Source organism: Halichoeres trimaculatus, unplaced genomic scaffold, assembly GCF_033239565.1.
Source record: "Halichoeres trimaculatus isolate MK-OKI-2021-1 unplaced genomic scaffold, fHalTri1.1 fHalTri1_scaffold_5, whole genome shotgun sequence".
Taxonomy (NCBI): Eukaryota; Metazoa; Chordata; class Actinopteri; order Labriformes; family Labridae; genus Halichoeres; species Halichoeres trimaculatus.
Genome location: NW_027437183.1, coordinates 1,374,334 through 1,394,110, shown reverse-complemented (window position 1 = coordinate 1,394,110; position 19,777 = coordinate 1,374,334). Strand labels below are relative to the sequence as shown.

Sequence of the window (19,777 nt, the reverse complement as noted above, 5' to 3'; positions counted from 1 at the left end):
GTTGCTATGTTTCAAACCGTAGCGCTGGTGCGTTTTATCCAGGAAAAAGTTGTTTTGAACAAAGAAAATTTGTTTCCATTTGATTCAAAAACAAACACACACTTTGCTAAATTTAATTTATGACAGTGTGCGTGAAAGTCCAGGCCAGAAGGTGGCTGACTAAGTTTTGGCTAAGTTTTACTGATCCAACTGTACTGATCCAAAACGGACCACTTGGTGGAAACGGGGCTAAACTGACCCATCCTGGACTTCTTAGTTCTGTCCCATGAACACATATTTTGTTGACTTCTGCGTTCGACACTTGCTGCAACCCCTCGGTCCATCCCATACGAACAGATGTGACTCTAAGAGCAGAGTGTGTTTGTTAGAGACGATGAAGTCACTGAATATTTGTGATTCCTTGTGTAACGATAGTTTTAAGGGTAGTGTTGGTACAGCTTGTGTTGCACAACTCTGACAGCAGCAGTGTGCAAATCAGACACCACCCAGCAACGGCCTGCAACACAACAACACAACGAGGAGGAAGAGGAGGAGGAGGAGGAAGAGGGGGATTCTGCTGCTGTGAAACATCAGGGCAGCCAACGCCAACGCTGACGGCGCTTCAACCTGACGTTAAGAAGAGGAAAATCACCCTGACAGACAGCGAGCGCTGACGTTTCAGATCGGTCACCCCGCTCTCCTTCAACACGCTGCATATTTCCACGGGTAACGTCGAGGGAGGTGACCTTCTGTTCCCGTCAGACTCTGGGAGCAAACACACACACAAACAGAAACCCACTGACACCCAGGAGCTCCATCGGACCAATCAGCTGCAGAGGACACGTCTGTTTGTTTGTTCCTGATATCTTTAGGTTTGTCCTGGGATTATGTAAGAGCTGCTTCACTCAGAGGGAAACAAAGCGGCTGTAAAAGGCAGGAAACGTGATTTATTAGCATCGTGAAATCACTTCCTCTCAATCATGGGAAAATATCTCTCAATATTTCATCATCTGGCTCTCGTTACAAACACGGGCCCAGCTCTGAGGATTGAGAAACTGAACAGAAGTGGTCCTAAAACTCCCCCATCCTCATCAGGCTGCATGATCTTAGACTCAGTGCTACAAATATGAGCTGGTTTTACGTCTGATCATAAGACAGAGATCAGAGTTTAGCAGCTAAAAATTCATGTTTCTGAACTGGAGATTAGATTTATACCCAGATTAAACTCGAGTGCTGGATTAACGCTGCAGATTCTTGGCTTGACACAACCCAAAAAGAAATTTAGCAACAACATTGATTGGGATTAAACCACTTTTTCAATTCGATGTTCACAAATGGACGACACGTCTGATACAAGGAAAATGAAGCCAAAACACTGACGCCATGAGCGTTCGTTCCTCCTCTACTCTGAAAGACACAGTGCTACAGCGCCTCACTGTGTTTGGATTTTACAGTTTGACACACACAGACTGTAAATAATAAATTAATGTCATCTTGCTCAATTCAAAGGGTGCCACAAAAACTGCTCCCCCTGGTGGCTGGCTGCAGTATAGGTCAAAAATCCATCTCCCCAGTCATTCCAGATGGGCTGTGATCAAACTTTAAAAAATAAAAGAAACTGGTAGAAATGTTTCTCTCATCCGTATGTTGTGGGAATATGAAGATACTACGTTTCCCAAGAAAATTCTGATTTAGCATTTTCAGCTTCAAGTTTTACTGAAGAACTGAACTCACTAAGAAATGTACATTCCTCTCTCACAGGAAGTTCCTATTCAACACATTCAACATGGTATAAATCTCCTTATTTACCAGAAACAATTCAAACAAAATAGCGCTAGCTTGATGCTAACGTATTTAGGAAATTGCATTGATATGCTAGAAGTTTGCATACATCAGTATAACTTCATCACAGAAACATTTTATAGTCAGTCTCTAAAGAAAATTAAAGAAAAGCTACATTCAGCCTCATGGCTAGCTTTATAACAACGACAAGGTTCCAAACAACTTAGAATAATGCTATGACCACTCAAAAACACTAGATGGCCTACTTTTTAGACACGCATTGATCGATCGGTTTTTGCTCCGAGACCTAAAACTCAGGACACTTTATCGGTTGTTTAAGTTGAAAAATAAAGGTTTTATTGTTTCACGGGTATTGTTCAATGATTTTCAATAAAATAATACTGGAACATTGAAGGTATATGCTGTCAGTTGTAAAAAATAAAAAATAAAAATCTGTATCGGTATTGGCAGGTCAGGCTTTTTAAAGATCGGCGATCGGCCCAAAAACTGTGATTGGTGCACCCATAGACAAATATACACAGACCCCTCATTACGTACTGAACCACGTCGGGCATCACCGCCATATTGGATGGGTCTCCTCACTGCATTCCAGCAGCAGACACAAATGGATTGAGCACAAAGTGATTAATTATGTTGGTATTCTGTGCCGCCTACGGTTGCTGTAACCGGCGCAATATTGAGATCAGATCACGTGGGATTACCTTCACAAGTAAGACTTCACAATAATTTTGTTTTATGACTCTATAATACTTTCTTTTTTGTTTTATTTACTATGATATATTTACATGTAGAGTTACTGTAATTATACTGCAGCTGCTAGTGTTAAATGACTTTACCCCCTTTTATAACAAATTATTAATATTATTGTTGTTCTACTTATTATCTATTTTTTTTATCTTTGTTCTCATAAGCATCCATACTACAGTTAAATTTAATTTCATTATTATCGTGGCTGATGTTGCCATCGTTATTATTAATTTTATTACGATTAAGTAGTAATTAAAATAAATATTTATTATTTTTATTATTATATTATTATAATTTTATAATTATTATTTATATTATTATTATTATATTAGAAAATATGTGTGAAGTTGGCATTGTTAATTATATATATATATATATATATATATATATATATATATATATATATATATATATATATATATGTATTTGTATATATTTTGTCTGTCCGTCTCACTGTCCTGTCTCATTGCACGACAAAAAATAGCACATTAAAAAGTATTTTAATTTGAAAGAATGTATTAAAATGTGTGACCGCTTCCTGTATTATTAGTTAATCTCTGTTGTTTGTAACAAACGTATCCGTGTGAAAATCGGGTAAAATTTCGCTGAGTTATGCTCATAACAGTTGTGCATTCTACACCTTTCTCAGTATAATAAATGCACAGGGGCCATGTGTGAGACCCATCCAAGATGGCGGCCGGCAGCTATGTCAGCTCCACTAGGCAGGGCCAGTCAATGAGGCGTCTACGTATGTTATCTGTATGGGTGCACCCCTACCTACTCTAATCAATAATATATTACAAAAAAAGTACATCAACGTCACATGACTTGTGATTTCTATTTACGTCTATATTTTTACATTACGTCCAAAAATATCCAGATCCAGTGACCAATCACACATTTATTCACTTGTAAACTCAATTTCATGTTGTTGAGACAGACAAACTGTAAAGCTGCTTTTTATAAAGAGAAAATTCACAGATGGGAATCAACTCAAGGAGGGAATAGATGAAAAATCTAAATCAATAAGTGCATTGATATCAATAAAATCTTATCAATTGCCCTGAGGTTAGCTCATTGTAGCAACCTGCAGCACCTTCCCCTCATGTCACTGCCCACTCTCGCCCTGTTTCCTGCTCTATCCACGGTCCTGTCCTCTCCAGGTTAAGTCATAAAACTCCTCATTAGAAAAATAACTAAACGTCTTTCTCTGCTGACCAAAGAATGAGGAGAGTCAGCTGAGTGATGGCCGTGACGGAGAGCGGAGCAGAGACACACACCAGGCAGGAAAAACACAGCTCTAGCACTTTTGTTAACTTTCTTTCCTGCAGCAGCCTCTGGTTGTAAATATGAGCGCTGGATGAGGGACACCTGTTGTTTCACTTACACAAACTCAAACCCTCAGAGAAACTCTCGTCTGACGCTGTTTTTATGTTTCTGAAGCTCGCTGGGTCCACTGAGCTGCTTCTGGAGCCCCATCAGGGGGAACTCCTGACACCAACCTTTACAACACTTCCTGTCCCTTCAGCCAGAAGCTCTTACGACACACACACACACACACACACATTCAGAGAGGCTATCTGTGGTTTAGGACTAAAGCACAAACACCACAAACACCTGTCCCCTCAGAGAAACAGGAGCTGAGGTTTAACAGAGAAACGAGCGCTCTGCGTTTGACCTCGATACGCTAACCTCACAAACCGCTTCTGCTCCGGTGACTTCTCATAAACAGGAAAACAGAAGTGACTCATTCATCACCAAACAACGAGGCCAAGAGCCGTCACCTGCTACCTGAGAATCTGGTTCATCGCCGTGAGTCTGTGACTAAAACACAGAGCCGGAAAGCGAAAGTCTTCAGCTTCAAAACCAGGACGACAAACCACAACAAACCCCAAGAAAAAGTTTCTCAAAGTGGGGACCAACAACCACTGACGTCCAAAACCAGAACGAGCTCAAAGATCTCAGTTTAAATAGACTTTAACTAACATCAACAACCTTAAAGCTCAACCCTAAAGGTCTGTCTTTAGAAAATCAGAAGGTCTGTTAGTAAATCAGAAGGCCTGTCAGTCAGAAGAACAGAAGGTCCGTTAGTCAGAAAATCAGATGGCTTGTAAGTCAGAAAAATTAGAAGGTCTGTTAGAAAATCAAAGGACCCGCGAGTCAAAAAAATCTGAGAGCCTGTTAGTCAGGAAATTAAAGGGCCTGCTTGTCAAAAAATCAAAGGGTGTGCTAGTAAAAAAAATCAGAAGGCCTCTTAATCAGAAAATTAGAAAATCTGTTAGTAAGAAAATTAAAGGACCCACTAGTCAAAAAAATTCAGAAGGTCTGTTAGTCAGAAAATCAAAGGACCCGCGAGTCAAAAAAATCTGAGAGCCTGTTAGTCAGAAAATCAAAAGGCCTGTTAGTCAGAAAATCAGAAAGTCTGTTAGTCAGAAAATCACAGGGTCTGTTAGTCAAAATTTTCAGAAGATCTGTTATTCAGAAAATCGAAAGACCTGTTAGTAAATCAGAAGGTCTGTCAGTCACAAGAACAGAAGGTATATTAGTCAGAAAATCAGACGGCTTGTAAGTCAGAAAAATAAGAAGGTAAGTTAGAAAATCAAAGGACCCGCGAGTCAAAAAAATCTGAGAGCCCGTTAGTCAGAAAATTAGAAAATCTGTTAGTAAGAAAATTAAAGGACCCACTAGTCAAAAAAATCAGAAGGTCTGTCAGTCAGAAAATCAAAAGGCCTGTTAGTCAGAAAATCAGAAAGTCTGTTAGTCAGAAAATCAGAAAGTCTGTTAGTCAGAAAATCAAAAGACCTGTTAGTCAGAAAATCAAAGGACCTGTTAGTCAGAAAATCAAAAGACCTGTTAGTCAGAAAATCAAAAGACCTGTTAGTCAGAAAATCAGAAAGTCTGTTAGTCAGAAAATCAGAATGTCTGTCAGTTAGAAAATCAGAAGGTCTTTTAGTCTAAATACCCATCAGCTTGTATTTCAGAAAATTATCTAAATCCAAACAAATTTTCTGACCATCAGTTTACTTGACAAAAAGATGGATCATCTAACACACCTGGTTTAAAGATGTTCAGTGAGCTCTGTGTTAGATAATAATAATAATAATAATACATTTTATTTATAGAGCGCTTTTCAAGGTACTCAAAGACGCTTTACATAGGTAAATATTTAAAAAAAAAGCATATAAAATAACACAGAAGATAAAGCAGGAAGAATCAAGACAAAATAGACAAGAACAGCCAAGTAAACTCAGAGACAAATCAGACATTAAAAGCATCTTTAAAAAGGTGGGTTTTGATGAGTTTTTTGAAGGTGGAGAGGTTGGGGCATGTACGGATGTTTAGTGGTAGAGTATTCCAGAGGGTGGGGGCAGCAACAGAGAAAGCTCTGTCCCCCCAGGTTCGGTGCTTGGTGTCAGGTGGAACGGCGAGGAGGTGGGCTTCAGATGATCGAAGGATTCGAGAGGGGGTGTAGTGGTGGAGCAGGCTGGAGAGGTAGGAAGGGGCCTGGTTGTGGAGGGCTTTGTATGTGAGGAGGAGGATTTTAAAGTTTATTCGCTGTTTGACGGGGAGCCAGTGAAGTTTCTGGAGAACAGGAGTGATGTGATCTCGGGAGCGGGTACGAGTGAGCAGGCGGGCAGCAGAGTTTTGGATGTATTGTAGTTTATTGAGTTGTTTCAAGGGGAGGCCGTAGAAAATGCTATTGCAGTAGTCGAGTCTGGAAGTGATAAAGGCATGGATGAGGGTTTCTGCGGTGGAGAAGGAGAGAGATGAACGAAGACGGGCAATGTTTTTTAAGTGGAAGAAAGCAGTTCTGGTAAGTTGGTTGATATGGTGATCCAGAGTGAGATGGGAGTCAAATAGGATACCAAGGTTGTGTGCATGTAAGGATGGAGCAAGGGAAACGTTGTCGAGTGAGAGTGTAATGTTTTTTGTGGTAGTGGTGAGGGATTTTGGGCCGATGATCAAAAGGTTAGATTTATCACAGTTCAGTTGGAGGTAGTTGGCTTTCATCCAGGATTTGATGTCTGATAGTATCTGATATGTAACAAACAACCTGAAATATAATTTAAAAAATGTACTGAAACTTAAATGCAATAACTGACCCAAAATGTACAATGCTTGGCTTTCAACGTGTAATTTTTGCCCAAAACGCAACAACTTGTTTCATTTTGAGCCAGTCATGACATTTTGAGCTCTTTTCTTTAATTATGGAAGTTTGGGCTCAGTACTTTGGTTACATTATCATCGAGACCTTTAATGTTTTTGTTTATTAATTTCTTTTTTTCATTTTGGGTTGTCATGTTTAGGGTCTTTGTTACTAATCGTGCTCTAACAGAAAATCTGCAGACTCTCTATGAACTCAGACTGGTTTGGTCATTGCCTGCAAAATCAAATGTCGTTCATCTCTATATTTTAGGAGAGGCATGTTGTAGAGGTATGAAAATTAAAATATATTTTTATATTTAGTTGGTATAAATTCTGGTTGACTACGGTTGTAAGAGGTTTGTTGTTCAGGTTGGTTTTGTTCCTTTTTTTGATTTTATGCATCTCGTCCTGAATTTATAGGCTCAGGTCATAAAGTCCTGATCCTTTAAAACCTGAAGGAGGCATTTATACTGTATATGAAAGAAAAGGAGCATAAATCTTAAAGAGCTCAGGGTCAAAGGTCAGGAGTAAATCAGAGCAGCATAGAGCACAAGCTGAGTTGGTTTTCCTCCTTATAATGTCGATAATCAAAAATATGATCCATAACTGATCGATCTGAGGTACGAGTTTCTCTTCAGCCTGCTCCAAATATCTAAACAAAGGTTAATTTAGTGTGAAAACTGTTTTTTATTCACATTTCCAGCTCAGCCTGCAGCTCCAGGCTGAAAAAGTGCGAACATGCTGCATCTCTGCCTGACTGGGATCAAATTCCTGCTCTTATGTAACAACCAGTCCGGTCCAGTTTCAGACCCTGTACACACACACACACACACACACACACACACACACACACACACACACACACACACACACACACACACACACACACACACACACACAGTGGGCTTCAAAGAGGACTAGTTGTAAATGTTTAACTGCAGCTTCTCTCTTTTAGAGCAAACTAACCTCAAACACGTGTTCGTGTTTTTGTGTTTCCGGTTTTTAAAGCCAAACTTCCTGCAGAGAAAGTCTTTAAAGTTCACACACAGACTCAAACCTCCTGCTTCAGTTACTCCGAGCTGTCAAAGTGACAGATGGCTCACATACCGAACATTTCTGCTCTCACACTTTGTGTCAGGGATGCTGTTCAGCCTCCGCGCTAACGTGTTACTGTGACCGTTTTTAAAAAGTAATTAATGAAGTAATTAATGATGAAGTGATTAAATCTTCCTCTCACCTCCTCTCCCTCTCCCCGGAGCGCACACAGCCGCCGCTAACAGCCCCAGTTTCTCCCATCTTCCCCGGCACAGAGTGACACGGAGAACCGCTGAGACTGGACCAGCTGACCGACTGAGCGCAGCAGGCAGGCTGGGAGCTACTGCGCATGTGCAGAGCTGCTACATCCACTGACAGATTTAAGATCATTCATTTGGATGGTAGTTTCATTTTAAATAACAATTATCAGGTTTTTATCTTTTACTATTTCAAATATCTTTTTTAAAACGATCAGAAAAAAACTGTTTTTATTTATTTATTTATTTATTTATTTATTTATTTATTCAACTACTTTAAGTATTTCTACATACACATGTTGTAATATTTTCAAGTACTTAAAGATTAGCTTTGTATAATGACACTTAAAAAAAAAATGAGTGAACGGGCACATTTTGATTTTGTTAAATATTGAAGAAAAGTGTAAAGTGCAAAAGTATAACAAAATAAAATAAAAGAAATTGTGTTCATCTTTAAATACGACTTTCTTGACTAATATTTCTCAAATTTCAATTTTTTTTAGATTGTTGAAGGTGACATGATCACAAATTGCGACGATATAAAAGCATAAGCTTAATGTTTTTTCATTTTTAGTTAGTATTTGACCTATTTTAAGTTATGATGATGCCTTGCACAATCTTTGAGAAAACCAGTGTGACATGTCCGTATTGAATATATTACAAAAAATATTTTGACAAGTGAAAAAGTATAGAAAAATGATAAAAGCATCAAAATATTAATTTTTGAATAACAACCTTTTCTAATAAATTACTGTGAATTTTTAAAATTTTGCAAAAATATTAAAATTCATGTTGCCCATCAGATTACTCTTACAATAATGTAACAGTTTGATTATTTTCTTCGTTTCTTTCAGTTTAGAAAAATAGAATAAAATAAAGTGAAAAAACAAACAAACAAACAAAAAAACCCATAAATATCCCTTGGTGCAAATAAAGATATTTCTAAAACAAACTTATCTCAAGAGTCATCTGAACTTTAAAATCTTTTTTCTTCATTTATTTTACTTTAAGTAATGACAAAGTACTGTATGAGAAGTTATCTCATAAATTGTTTCATTTTTTACTTCAAACCTGAATAATGAAGTATTTTTAGTCATTATTTTCTAAATATAAGAGCTTTACGACTCTTTTTACAGAAACAGCAACCAATTTATTTTCTAGATTTAAATTTAAAACAAGATCACCTGGGTACGATGGTGTGTTACATAAACTTTGAGAAAATGAACACATTATAAACCTGTTAAATATAAAAAATAAATATAAATATATATTTGATTGGCAAAACGCAAATTAAAAAAAGTTTAGAAATTTTTGTTTCTGAAGAGGAAATCAAAATAAATGTCAATTTAAAAAAATGAAATAAAACCAAACAAACACAACCAACCGAACAAAATAAAATAAAATTAAATTAAATTAAATTAAATTAAACTAAATTAAAGTAAACTAAATCAAATTAAATCAAATTAATTTAAGTTAAATTAAATTAAACTAAACTAAATTGAATAAAATTAAACTAAATAAAATTAAATAAAATTAAATAAAATCAATTAAATTAAACTAAATTAAATTAAACTAAATCAAATTAAATTAAATTAAACTAAATTAAACTAAATTAAATTAAACTAAATCAAATTAAATTAAATTAAATTAAATTAAATTAAATTAAATTAAACTTAATCAAATTAAATTAAATTAAATTAAATTAAATTAAATTAAATTAAATTAAATTAAATTAAATTAAATTAAATTGAAAAATAAAACAAAAAATATAACAGCAAAAATATATTTGATGTTATCGAGTTGATAACTTGTTTTACTTTCCAGTCGTTATTTGAAAATAAGTTTGTGAAAGTATTCCTTTGAGGTCTTTCTGTAAGGGTCCTCTGAGCACAAGTTTCTTAAATTCCTCTTTAAGCGCAGCGACCAGCCTCTCTCTGTCTCCAATCAACAGCCTCTGTCAGTAAATTTGTTAAAATAAGCTCGTAATTAAAAACCAATCAGTGATTTTTAGCGTTGTGTTGAAGTTTGTCGACTCATTTTGAAGCTGTTTCCTCTGAAGGTTTGATAAATCATCTTTCTTACCTGTGCACTTTATGAGCCTCCTGTGTCTTCATGGTATCCTGATTACCCATGATGCCTTGCTGGGTCTGCTCGTCCATGTGCCGGCGAGATAGCTCAGATATGGGGTCCATGGGTACATACAGGTCCTGAGAGGAGACCCCTTTGGGGCTGTTCGCTGTCATGTTGGGAGACTCTGGTTCAGGTTTTCCAGTTTTTAAAGGACCCCCGTTCTCAGACAGACCATCCTGGCTCTTCATGGGGTCCGTTTCAGGGTCACTTGAGGTCAAAGGTGAAGCCCAGCTGGGGGCCGGTGTAGCAGGCAGGGGTCTGGTGAGCGTGGGTCCTGGTTTGAGCTGATCCAGGCTGGTCAGACTGAGGCTGGAGAGGGCACTGAGGAGAGGAGAGTCTCGGACGTGCTCCCCCGCCCTCCTCTGACTCCCCCCCTCCTCCTCCTCCTCCTCCTCCTCTTCCTCCCTCCTCTTCCTCCTCTCCTTCAGCCCCCTGCAGCTCTTCTTCTGCCTCTGGCTGCGGGGCACCGTGCCCACGTGTGTGTACATCTGGGTGGATTTGGCGTAGCTGGGGCTGAGGGGGCAGGACTCCAGGTCGTCCACGGACTGGTCTGCTGCTGCTGCTGGTTTGGCTGCTGGTTTCCCATCATGCTTTGTGGCTGCCTTGGTGCTGGCCTTGTCTGATGAGCGGCGGGCTGAGAGGTTTGTGAGGCTCCCGAACCATTTAAAACCTGCAGAGAGACGGGACGGAAACATTTCATCCTTAGATTAAACCACTTTGCAGAAATCACACATTTACAAATTTCTACGGAAGCCTGGAAGGAAAAGTGTGCAACAAGCCTGCCTCTTGTTTTCTGACTTCTCACAGTGTCACGAACATTTCTGCTTGTTGATGTTGAAATATTTCTCTGACTCTGGCGCCGCTCCAAAGCTCATTCTTGCATCTCGCACTGAATCAGTTATTTTGCATATTTGAGCGACGTGTACGAACATCCGGCTCCTCCGAAGGTCCTGACACCAGCGCTCAGAGATTTTAATGTGAGATAGAGGATGATGAAGTGCAGGAAATGACTGATGCTCTTTCAAAACAGAACATGATGCGTTATTAACCCTTAAAGTGGCAGGTTTCCTCTGCTTCCTGCTCAGGGTCACGTCTCAGTCAGGCCGCGGATAAATCTCTAACTGAGATTAAAAAATGAAGGACCTGCAGATGCTGATGTCTGTGAATAAAGAGGTGGAGGTTTTCTGTGCCTGGGAGTAATCTGAGGAATGTTTTCCTGACCTCATGTAAAGAAACTCTCATGGTTTTCTTCCAGAGAGCGGCTCTCAGCTGTGTTTGGTTATGTTTCAGCCCCGGGGGACGGTTACCCTCTGAAAACTCTGACGGATATTTATTCTCGGGGCTAAATTTAGACCAAAGATCTGAGAAACGTAGAGATTGGAGTAGAGACGGCTCAGAGTTTTATTTTGATGTTGGAGCCTGCAGATCTGAACGTTTTTGTTCCAGTTTGAAGTTTTAAAAATGTTCCAGCGTGAACGGATCTTAAGACCAACACGATGTCCCTGAGTTTTTCCTGCAGCTTCTAGGATTAATGTGAATTCAGATGTTAACAATGATCTCAGCGTTCATCATAACCAGGGGTCTGCAAACTTTACTAAGAGCCATTTTTCTTCAGCTCACCTGGATTAAAGTCATTCAGGAGCCACAAAATCTACTTTATCTTCACAATAAAGACAAAAAAATGCATAATTTCTATTCATTGTCAAATGTAGGAAATAGTTATCTAAAGATTTTTTTTTTAATTAAGTTTTACATGTGATGACTGAATTTTAGAAATTTCAAAAAGCAAAATTTGAATGACTTAAACAAATTTAAAATGTTTTGAAAAATTTGGAGAAAGAATAAAAATCACTGAGATTTGGAAAATTCACAAAAAAATTATTTTCAAAATTTATGTAAATATTATTAAAAGTTGCTAAATAAAGAAATGGAAATAAAAAAATTGCAAAATATAAGATTTTGGGGAAAAAATGAAAAAAATAAAAAAAAAATAAAAAACCCAGAAATTTAAAAAATTCACAAAAACTTCAGACTTTTTTAAAATTTCAATAATTTGCAAATATTTTTAAAATTTGCTGAAATCTCAAAAATAAAAAAATTTCAAAGGGCAAAAGGCTCCTTGGTCAGAAGGCCAGCCATTCAGAAAATAAGGAGGCCCATCAGCCAGAATTCAGAAGATCCATAAGTCAGAAATTAATAGACTTGGTAGTCAAACTAGACCCATTAGTCAGAAAATCTATCAGAAAATCTGCCGGCCCATTAGCCTGAAATCAGAAGGCCCAGAAGTCAGAAATTAATAGACTTGTTAGTCAGAAATCAACAGGCTCATTAGTAAGATATAGAAGGCCCATAAGTAAAAAATTTGAAGGCCTGTTTATCAGGATATCAATCAAAAGTCTGTAAGCTCGTTAGTCAGAAATCAGAAGACCAGTTAGTCAGGAATGAGAAGGGTTGTTAGCCAAAAAATCTGTCTAGTAAATCAGAAGTCCCATTGGTCAGAAATCAGAAGGCTTGTCAGTCAGAAACTAAAAGGCCTGTTAGTCAGAAATCAGAAGGCCCATTAGTCAAAAATGAGAAGGGTTGTTAGCCAAAAACTCATTTAGAAAATCATTCAAAAACTCAGGACTCCCATTTGTCTGAAAGCAGAAGGCCTGTTAGTCAGAAAATCAGTCTACAGGGGCGTCAAACTGATCCAGTAAAGGGCCACTGTGGCTGCAGGTTTTCTTTCCAACCAAGCAAAAACACACCTGACGCAAATTATTCAATCAAACAACCAACACCAAGGCAACAACCGAGACAGCACAGCAGAGATTTCACTTCCTCAGACTCCTCCCACCTGAAACTGCTCCTGCTCCTGTGCTCATGTTTCCTACGTGTGTGTTTGTGGTTTATCGGCTGCACAGCAGCAGAAAGAAAGTTGCTCCAAACAGACATCAACACACTTTTTTTTCTCTTTTCTTCCTGTTTTCTCCTTTCGGTGAATCCTTGCACATGCACGTCTCTCTCTCTGCAGTCCCACACCTGCAGCTCGTCTCCTCATCAGGCCTCACCTCCACAGCTCATTTCACTCTGTGTGTCCTAAAATAAAACTTCACAGTGACAGGAATTCATCTTTTTCTGGGTGTGATAACAACAAACTGTCTCCACCCAGACGTCCACATCAGCGCTCTGACTCAGAGATATTTATAAATCATTTTAAGGAAACAGTCAAAGTGCAGACGTCTCTAAACGTCTCCAAAGTTCAACTTTCTCCAACAGATGATGAAAACCGAGCATTTTGTTCCCGATGCAGCTGAAAGCAGCTCTGTGGTTTGTTTACTGTCCTAAAGCCTGAGTCTGAATGAAGACCTCCAGATGCATCATGGGGGATTATTTGGGCTTTAAATAGAGGACACTTATTGAGGCTGAAACAGCAGAAGAAGAAGACGCACAGGGAGCCGTTGTCCTCTGCAGACATTCAGCGTGTCTCTGCGCTCAGCCGTCCGTTCAGACGCACAAAGACGAGACTATCAGGCAAACACAATGCAGCAACAACACACACACACACACACACACACACACACACACACACACACACACACACACACACTGTTACAGTAAAACAAGTGTGAATAGCTTCTTTTGAAGGGTTACACAAACAGGCTCTCATCAGCCTGACTCATCTCGTTGCTCCATCTCTGAGTGATAAACTTTATCTGACGATGACGGAAACTCACAGACACTCAGAGAGCGCTTCGAGGGGAACTTTGGCTTTTCTTCACGATTCAGTGGAAAATATTGTGACAATTTAAAAAAAAACTCTGATACGGAGAAAAGTCTGGATTAACTTTTAATGGGGTGGCCAACCTGTAGCTTGCGAGCCACATGTGGCTCTTTTCCCTTCGGTGTGTGGCTCTTCCATCCATTCATAAAAACATATATATATCGTTATGAGTAGCAGTGTGCCGATAAATCAAAAATATTGTTATACTGATGCCAACATTGGCATCAGTATTGACCAGTGTTTGGGTGTACAGATTGATACTTAAGTTTCAGTTTCTCTTCTCTTGTACAAATTTAAACGCACTAACAAACACAATAAATCTCGCTTTGAAAATTGGAAATGTATTGATTTTCATTTTATGTCATTTTGTTTGTATGTGAGAGGATATGTGTTTGTAAGACCACGTGTGTGATGTGGCTCTCTGTAGTACCACGGCCATTTTTGTGGCTCTTGGTCTCTGATTGGTTGGACACTCCTGTCATAGAGAAATGATCTTTTCAGACTGAAATCTTGTTTTGAACCAGGCAAGTTTATTTCTGCTGTGAAGATCAGCTTTTTGAATGGGTGTGTATGTGGTTTCTGCTGTTTCAGCAGACAGCCTCTAGTGGACACTTCAGGAACTACAGTTATTTTATTTATTTTAAAAAAAGGTTTTAAATATATATTTTTAAAATATCTTTTTTTGGATAGAGGAGCCTCATGGGGTGCGACCCAGACCTCTAGGCCATCTCCATCCTGGAACTGCAGTTTCTCACACACTTCTGCATTTCTTTAGACCGGAGGCTGCTGTTTTTAGCCAAAATACACCAGATGCGCTCTTGGTCCAGGTTTTCTCCATCATGGCACAGAGTCTGAAAGCTTTCTATTCAAGCCAATGGGCCAATCCCAATTCAAATCTTTTGCCCTTGGTTTTGAGTGTGCATGTGTAGTGAAGGTGTGTCCCAATTCTCTGTAAAATTAAGGTGAGGAGCTACACATCCCTTGAAATGCAGACAAACCGAGACCTCACTTGAAACCAAGGGGTAGGACAAATTTCCCATGATCTAGATGTTCTTTTTTCAGATCCTTTGCTACTTTACCTAAATAATAGCCATGTTTAGAACTGTTGGTTTTATTTTGAAATCACTCGTTATGATGATCTACCTAGTGTCAGCAGCGACAGCTACAGCTAATACTAGCTACACCGATGTCAGACTGGGGTGACGAGTTCACAGTGGACAGACTTCACTGCGGTGAGCTGCGTTTCATATGTGATTGGACAGAAATACAGCATTCAGGATCTGCATTAGCTACATAAGCTACGAAAGGCGAACGATACAGTTACAGAAGCTACAGAATATAGCTTCTGAATAGCATTATGTTGACTTAGCGTTAGCTTTTCATTGCTCAGCTGTCTTGTTACTCATGTGATGTGGTGCATCGTAGTGAAGTCTGTTTGCTGAGAATGCGTCGCCCTAATCTGACGTTGGTTTATCATCAGTTTATGATAATGTGTTCGCTTTGGAAGAGGAGAAACAGTCACTCTGCCCACGACAGATAGAGCGTCTAGCCCGGGGGTGGGCAAACTTTTTGATTCATGGGCCAAAATGGGTTCTAACATTTCACAAAGGGGCCGGACCAGGAGCAGATGGATGGAGTGCTTTGGTAACTATCAGGGTATCATTCGTTCATTCCATTTCCGTTTTAGAATCCAAAATCAGAAAATGGATAACTACTCATCATTCCATTTTTCGTTTTCAAATCAAAAATCAGAAAACAAATAACGGCCTATTTTTTGCTGTTTTGATTTTGTTTTGAAATTAAAAATTAGAATATGAGAGAATGGAATTATAATGGAATTTTTAATCCGTGTATGGTTCGTTCTTTCGTTATTCTGTTTCAAAACAATAAAAAAAAAAAAACGAAAAAATTGACCTGCTTTTTTGTTTTTTTCTGTTTTAAAACCAAAACGGGAAAACGGAATTACAGAAAAAACATTTTTTTCTGTCCTGGTTTTAAAAATGAAAAAACAAAACAAAAAAATAGATTGTGTCAAATTGTTTGTGTGGTATTTTGATATTAAATGTGAAGGTCTCTAAATAAAAATGAGACAAATAACTCACATTGAAGGTTTATACAGACATGTTCCTGAGCTTTTTTTATATAAGTAACAGATCGCTGGCGATCCACTCCATCTTATCCGCACGCATCTGCGCACTTCCATGTGTTTCAATGAGTTTTGTTTTGTCCACTTTCCTTTTCTTAGGTTCGTTCATCTTTACAGAAGGGCTGATGGGTCAGAGCGTAAAGTGCAAATGTGGAGTAATAGGTCTACGCTTCACCTCAATAAAGCCAATGTCTCTACAGTGCGCCATCTAGTGGGAAAACATCAGAATTGCAGGGAAAATACAACATTAACAAGGTTTATTCATTTAATCTTTTCAAATTCGGCGGGCCGGATTAAAACATTTAACGGGCCGCATGTGGCCCCCGGACCGTAGTTTGCCCATGCCTGGTCTAGGGGGTGATGGTATAGCGGGTATTGAGTGGCGTCTCATTTCTAGGAGATGTTTTTTTTAACCCCTTCCCCTTGGCCCTTATATGATAGGGCCAAGGGGAAGGGGGCCAATGTGTCAGTTCACACTGGATCCACTCAGTTACGGTCCAGCTGCATCCCAGCGTCGCATCAGATACCTTAGCCTCCTAACTTTGCTAGATGTTGGAGCAGTGAGGCATCAATTTACAAAAAGCAGATTGAGCAAAACAGGATGGTATTTATCTTGACTTCAACAACAGGAATCAGACCAGGATCAACAGGCTTGAGGTTTTACAGCCCGACAGGAACCAGTAGAGGGTCATCAGTGGGGAGGGGATCCAGGGAACTCCTCAGTCTGTGACTCCAGCTGTCTGGAGGACCTGATACGAGCTAGACTGAACACAGCTAACACGCAACTAAGTGGAGACGGATCTGGTGTGTTTTGGATATTATTTTTCCCATCTTGAGCACGACAGGAAGCCGTTGACAGAAACCACCTAAAAACGCCTAAAAACGTCACTCCAGGGTTTTTCTCCTGATCCGGCTCTAATCGATGACGCGCCTCAACTCATGGTTTAAAGAAATAAAGATAAAAACGAGTGGGTCGTGTTTCTGTGTCTGTCTTTGGTCCAAACTTCAGGATCAGGATCTCCGTGGGGGTCTCCACATGAAGCCGGTTTTATGAGGAAAAAATCCAAAAAGCTAAAAACTCAGATGGAAAGTTACAGTTTTAACCTCCATGTTAAAATCTTGTTTTTGGTTGGAAATAAATCAGAGATTAAATAAAGTTTAGAGGCCGTCATTGTCAGCGTCTCATCAGTGTTTTTATGCTAATGATGCTGAAACCATCAAAAACACATCTGTTCTGATCCGTCTGCAAAAATGATTGAGTATCTTTCTTAAACCAAAAGTTCAAAGTTTCCTAATTTTTCACAAAGTTACAGCGTGCTGGTCTAAAGAAAACTTGATAATCTTTTCTATTTACTGAGCTTGTATCCTAAATATGATAATAATGACACTTTAAGAATATTTAACATCTTTTGTTGAATCTGGCTCTTTCTGGAAAGTAGTTTTTCTGAGATGATGATTGACAGAAGAAAGCGTAAAAAGTGAAATAAGACTCACTGAGTTTGTGTTTGTTCATGGTCAGACCTCCTGCGTCGTCTTCCTCTTGTTCCTGTGGTGTGAAAATGAGCCCCACGCTCTCTGCCAGCTCAGTCAATCTACTTCCTGTTTCTGAAAACGCCGGAAACGTGAATATTTCAGAGCAGGTTTGTGAAATCAGGAGGAAAAAAAAAACGTGTTTCTTTGACTTTTACAGAAACAAACGTGTCAGTTTGAGGAGCTCTGACGGGTTAATGTGTCAGGTGTTTAGATGGAGAATTAAGATTTTTCTGATCCTGATGAATAAAAACATCTGATTGTCGGGCACACGGAGAGGAAGGTGTTTCAACATCCACAGGGTGTGGTTTGGTTTGGAGGTCACACATCCTCCTCAGGTCGTCACAACTTCTCTGACAAAAACAAGTTTTTCATTTACGCTCCAGAATGTGACTTTACAACGTTTCTCTGCAGATTTTAGAGCTCAAAGAAAGCGCTGAACGTTGTTTGACAAACAGCTGTTTCTGACCAAACACGTCACACACCAAAACATTCAATTTCTTGTTTGTGTTTTTGTCCTAGCACCTGGTTCTTCCCAACAAAAGAGTTAAAAACTACAAAGACAACGATCATAAAGACAACATTCGGTGTGCAAAGGCCTTCAGACTTAAAAATGTCTCAGAGCTCCTAAAGGTGCTGAAAGGTCAAAGGTTAAAGCAAAACCCAGCGCTTCAAAAACAGAGTTTCATTCTGACTTGTTCTGGTAACAGGAAGATCCCTGTAAAAAGTGTGATCGTGTGTTTTCAAACTCAAAATGAAAGTGATTCAGACAAAAACACAGGAACTGAGAAAACCCTCTGACCTCTAGAGATAAATTTAAATTAAAGAGAGGGTATTATACTTTGAAAAGTCTTTATTTTGTCCCTCTGGTGACCCTGTAGTAGCTTTAAACGGCTCAAAACAATCACTTTTTTCTTCCTCTGGTGTTTTAAATCAGTGTTTCTCAATTTTTTCAGACCAAGGACGACTTATTCCCCCAGAGAACTCTTGCGGACCACCACAAGCTAAACAGCCCCAGAACAACTCCCCAGAGAAAAAACTCATATGCAATAAATTTTGAAAATGGATTATACACCAATTATTTTTATGATTAAAATTTTACATTTTATTTCTTTAATTCATTTTATTCAGAACAAGTTTTTTCCAAAATGACTAGAGTAAAAAAGTCCCCTCGTTTCCTCATAGTTTGGTGTTTTGTTTGTTGTTTTCTTTTAGAATGAGGGAGAAAATGGACCTGAAAATCTGAGTATAACTACATCACTGATACATTATTCCAAAATACTTAAAATTTATAGTATTTAATTACTTACGTACTTAGATTAAATTAAATTACTCAACGCTTTTATGAACCAATTTTTGTAGATTTTTATCAATCAACCACCACCCCCTCTTTTCAGTGAAAGTTCCATTAAAAGCTGAAGACTCTGCTCATGTTTTAGTGTTTTATGGTTGTTTTAGTTTTTATTAATTGTGTCATTGTTTTAAATTATTTTTAGAAGAATGTCACAATTTATTTTACCATGTTCACCTTTGTTTCAATGATTTTGTTTTATTTACTTATTCATTACGGCACTACTTTTATGTACAACACTGTGTTTCAACCAAGGTTGTTTTAAACTGCTTTATAAACAAAGTTGAGTTGAGATGAGTTGAGTTAAAAAAAAAAAAAAAAATCCTCATGGTCTTTGTGGACCACTAGGGGGCACTCGCAGACCACTAGTGGTCCGCGGACCACAGTTTGAGAAACACTGTTTTAGAAAACCTTTATTTCAACCTCTGTCTGCAACACTTCATTTCAGCTGCTGTCTCTTTAAGGCTTTCCGCTTCACAAACCCCCTTCGCTCTGATTGGCCAGCCCCCTGGAGGCCTGTCAGAAGGGCCAAGCAGACCTTGGTGTTTGAGGCCCCGCCCCTCCAAAGTGTCATGAACCAGTTACAGCTGTATTTTGCTTTCCACACAAACTTGACATACAGAAATAAAATGTGCAGAGTCATCATGAGAAACCACCTGTGGCTTTCATATTTTTTTTACACTCTGTGGTTCATCCATTCCCAAACAGCAGGGGGCGATGTATCGTAAATGCACGTCTACCACAGAACTCAATAAGAGTAGAAGAAGTTTACACTGTTTACATTTTTTTTCTTCTTTTTTTTCTAACTCCTCTTCTCTGCCAAGTTTTTGGCAGTTTTTACACCAGGAATGTTCGTCACGTGGTTACCACGGTGATCTCTGTGTAATGAG

The 19,777-nt window shown here is 38.7% G+C and overlaps 1 protein-coding gene across 2 annotated transcripts in view; it reads right to left on the bottom strand.

Annotated features, from left to right (window-relative positions):
* The window catches only part of sh2d3cb (SH2 domain containing 3Cb), a 60,700-nt gene extending 43,154 nt beyond the window's left edge, over nt 1–17,546 (bottom strand). Inside the window, exons 1-2 of one of the 2 annotated variants that reach the window (XM_074669687.1) lie at nt 17,501–17,546; nt 10,050–10,767 (exon numbers count right to left, since the gene is read on the bottom strand). In XM_074669687.1, coding sequence (XP_074525788.1) covers nt 10,050–10,767; nt 17,501–17,519 — 737 coding nt within the window. In that variant the 5' untranslated portion in view covers nt 17,520–17,546. Of the gene's footprint in view, nt 1–10,049; nt 10,768–12,933; nt 13,111–17,500 lie in introns of those variants that run through there. The other variant, XM_074669686.1, reaches the window with a different exon arrangement.
* Nucleotides 17,547–19,777: the final 2,231 nt, after the last annotated feature.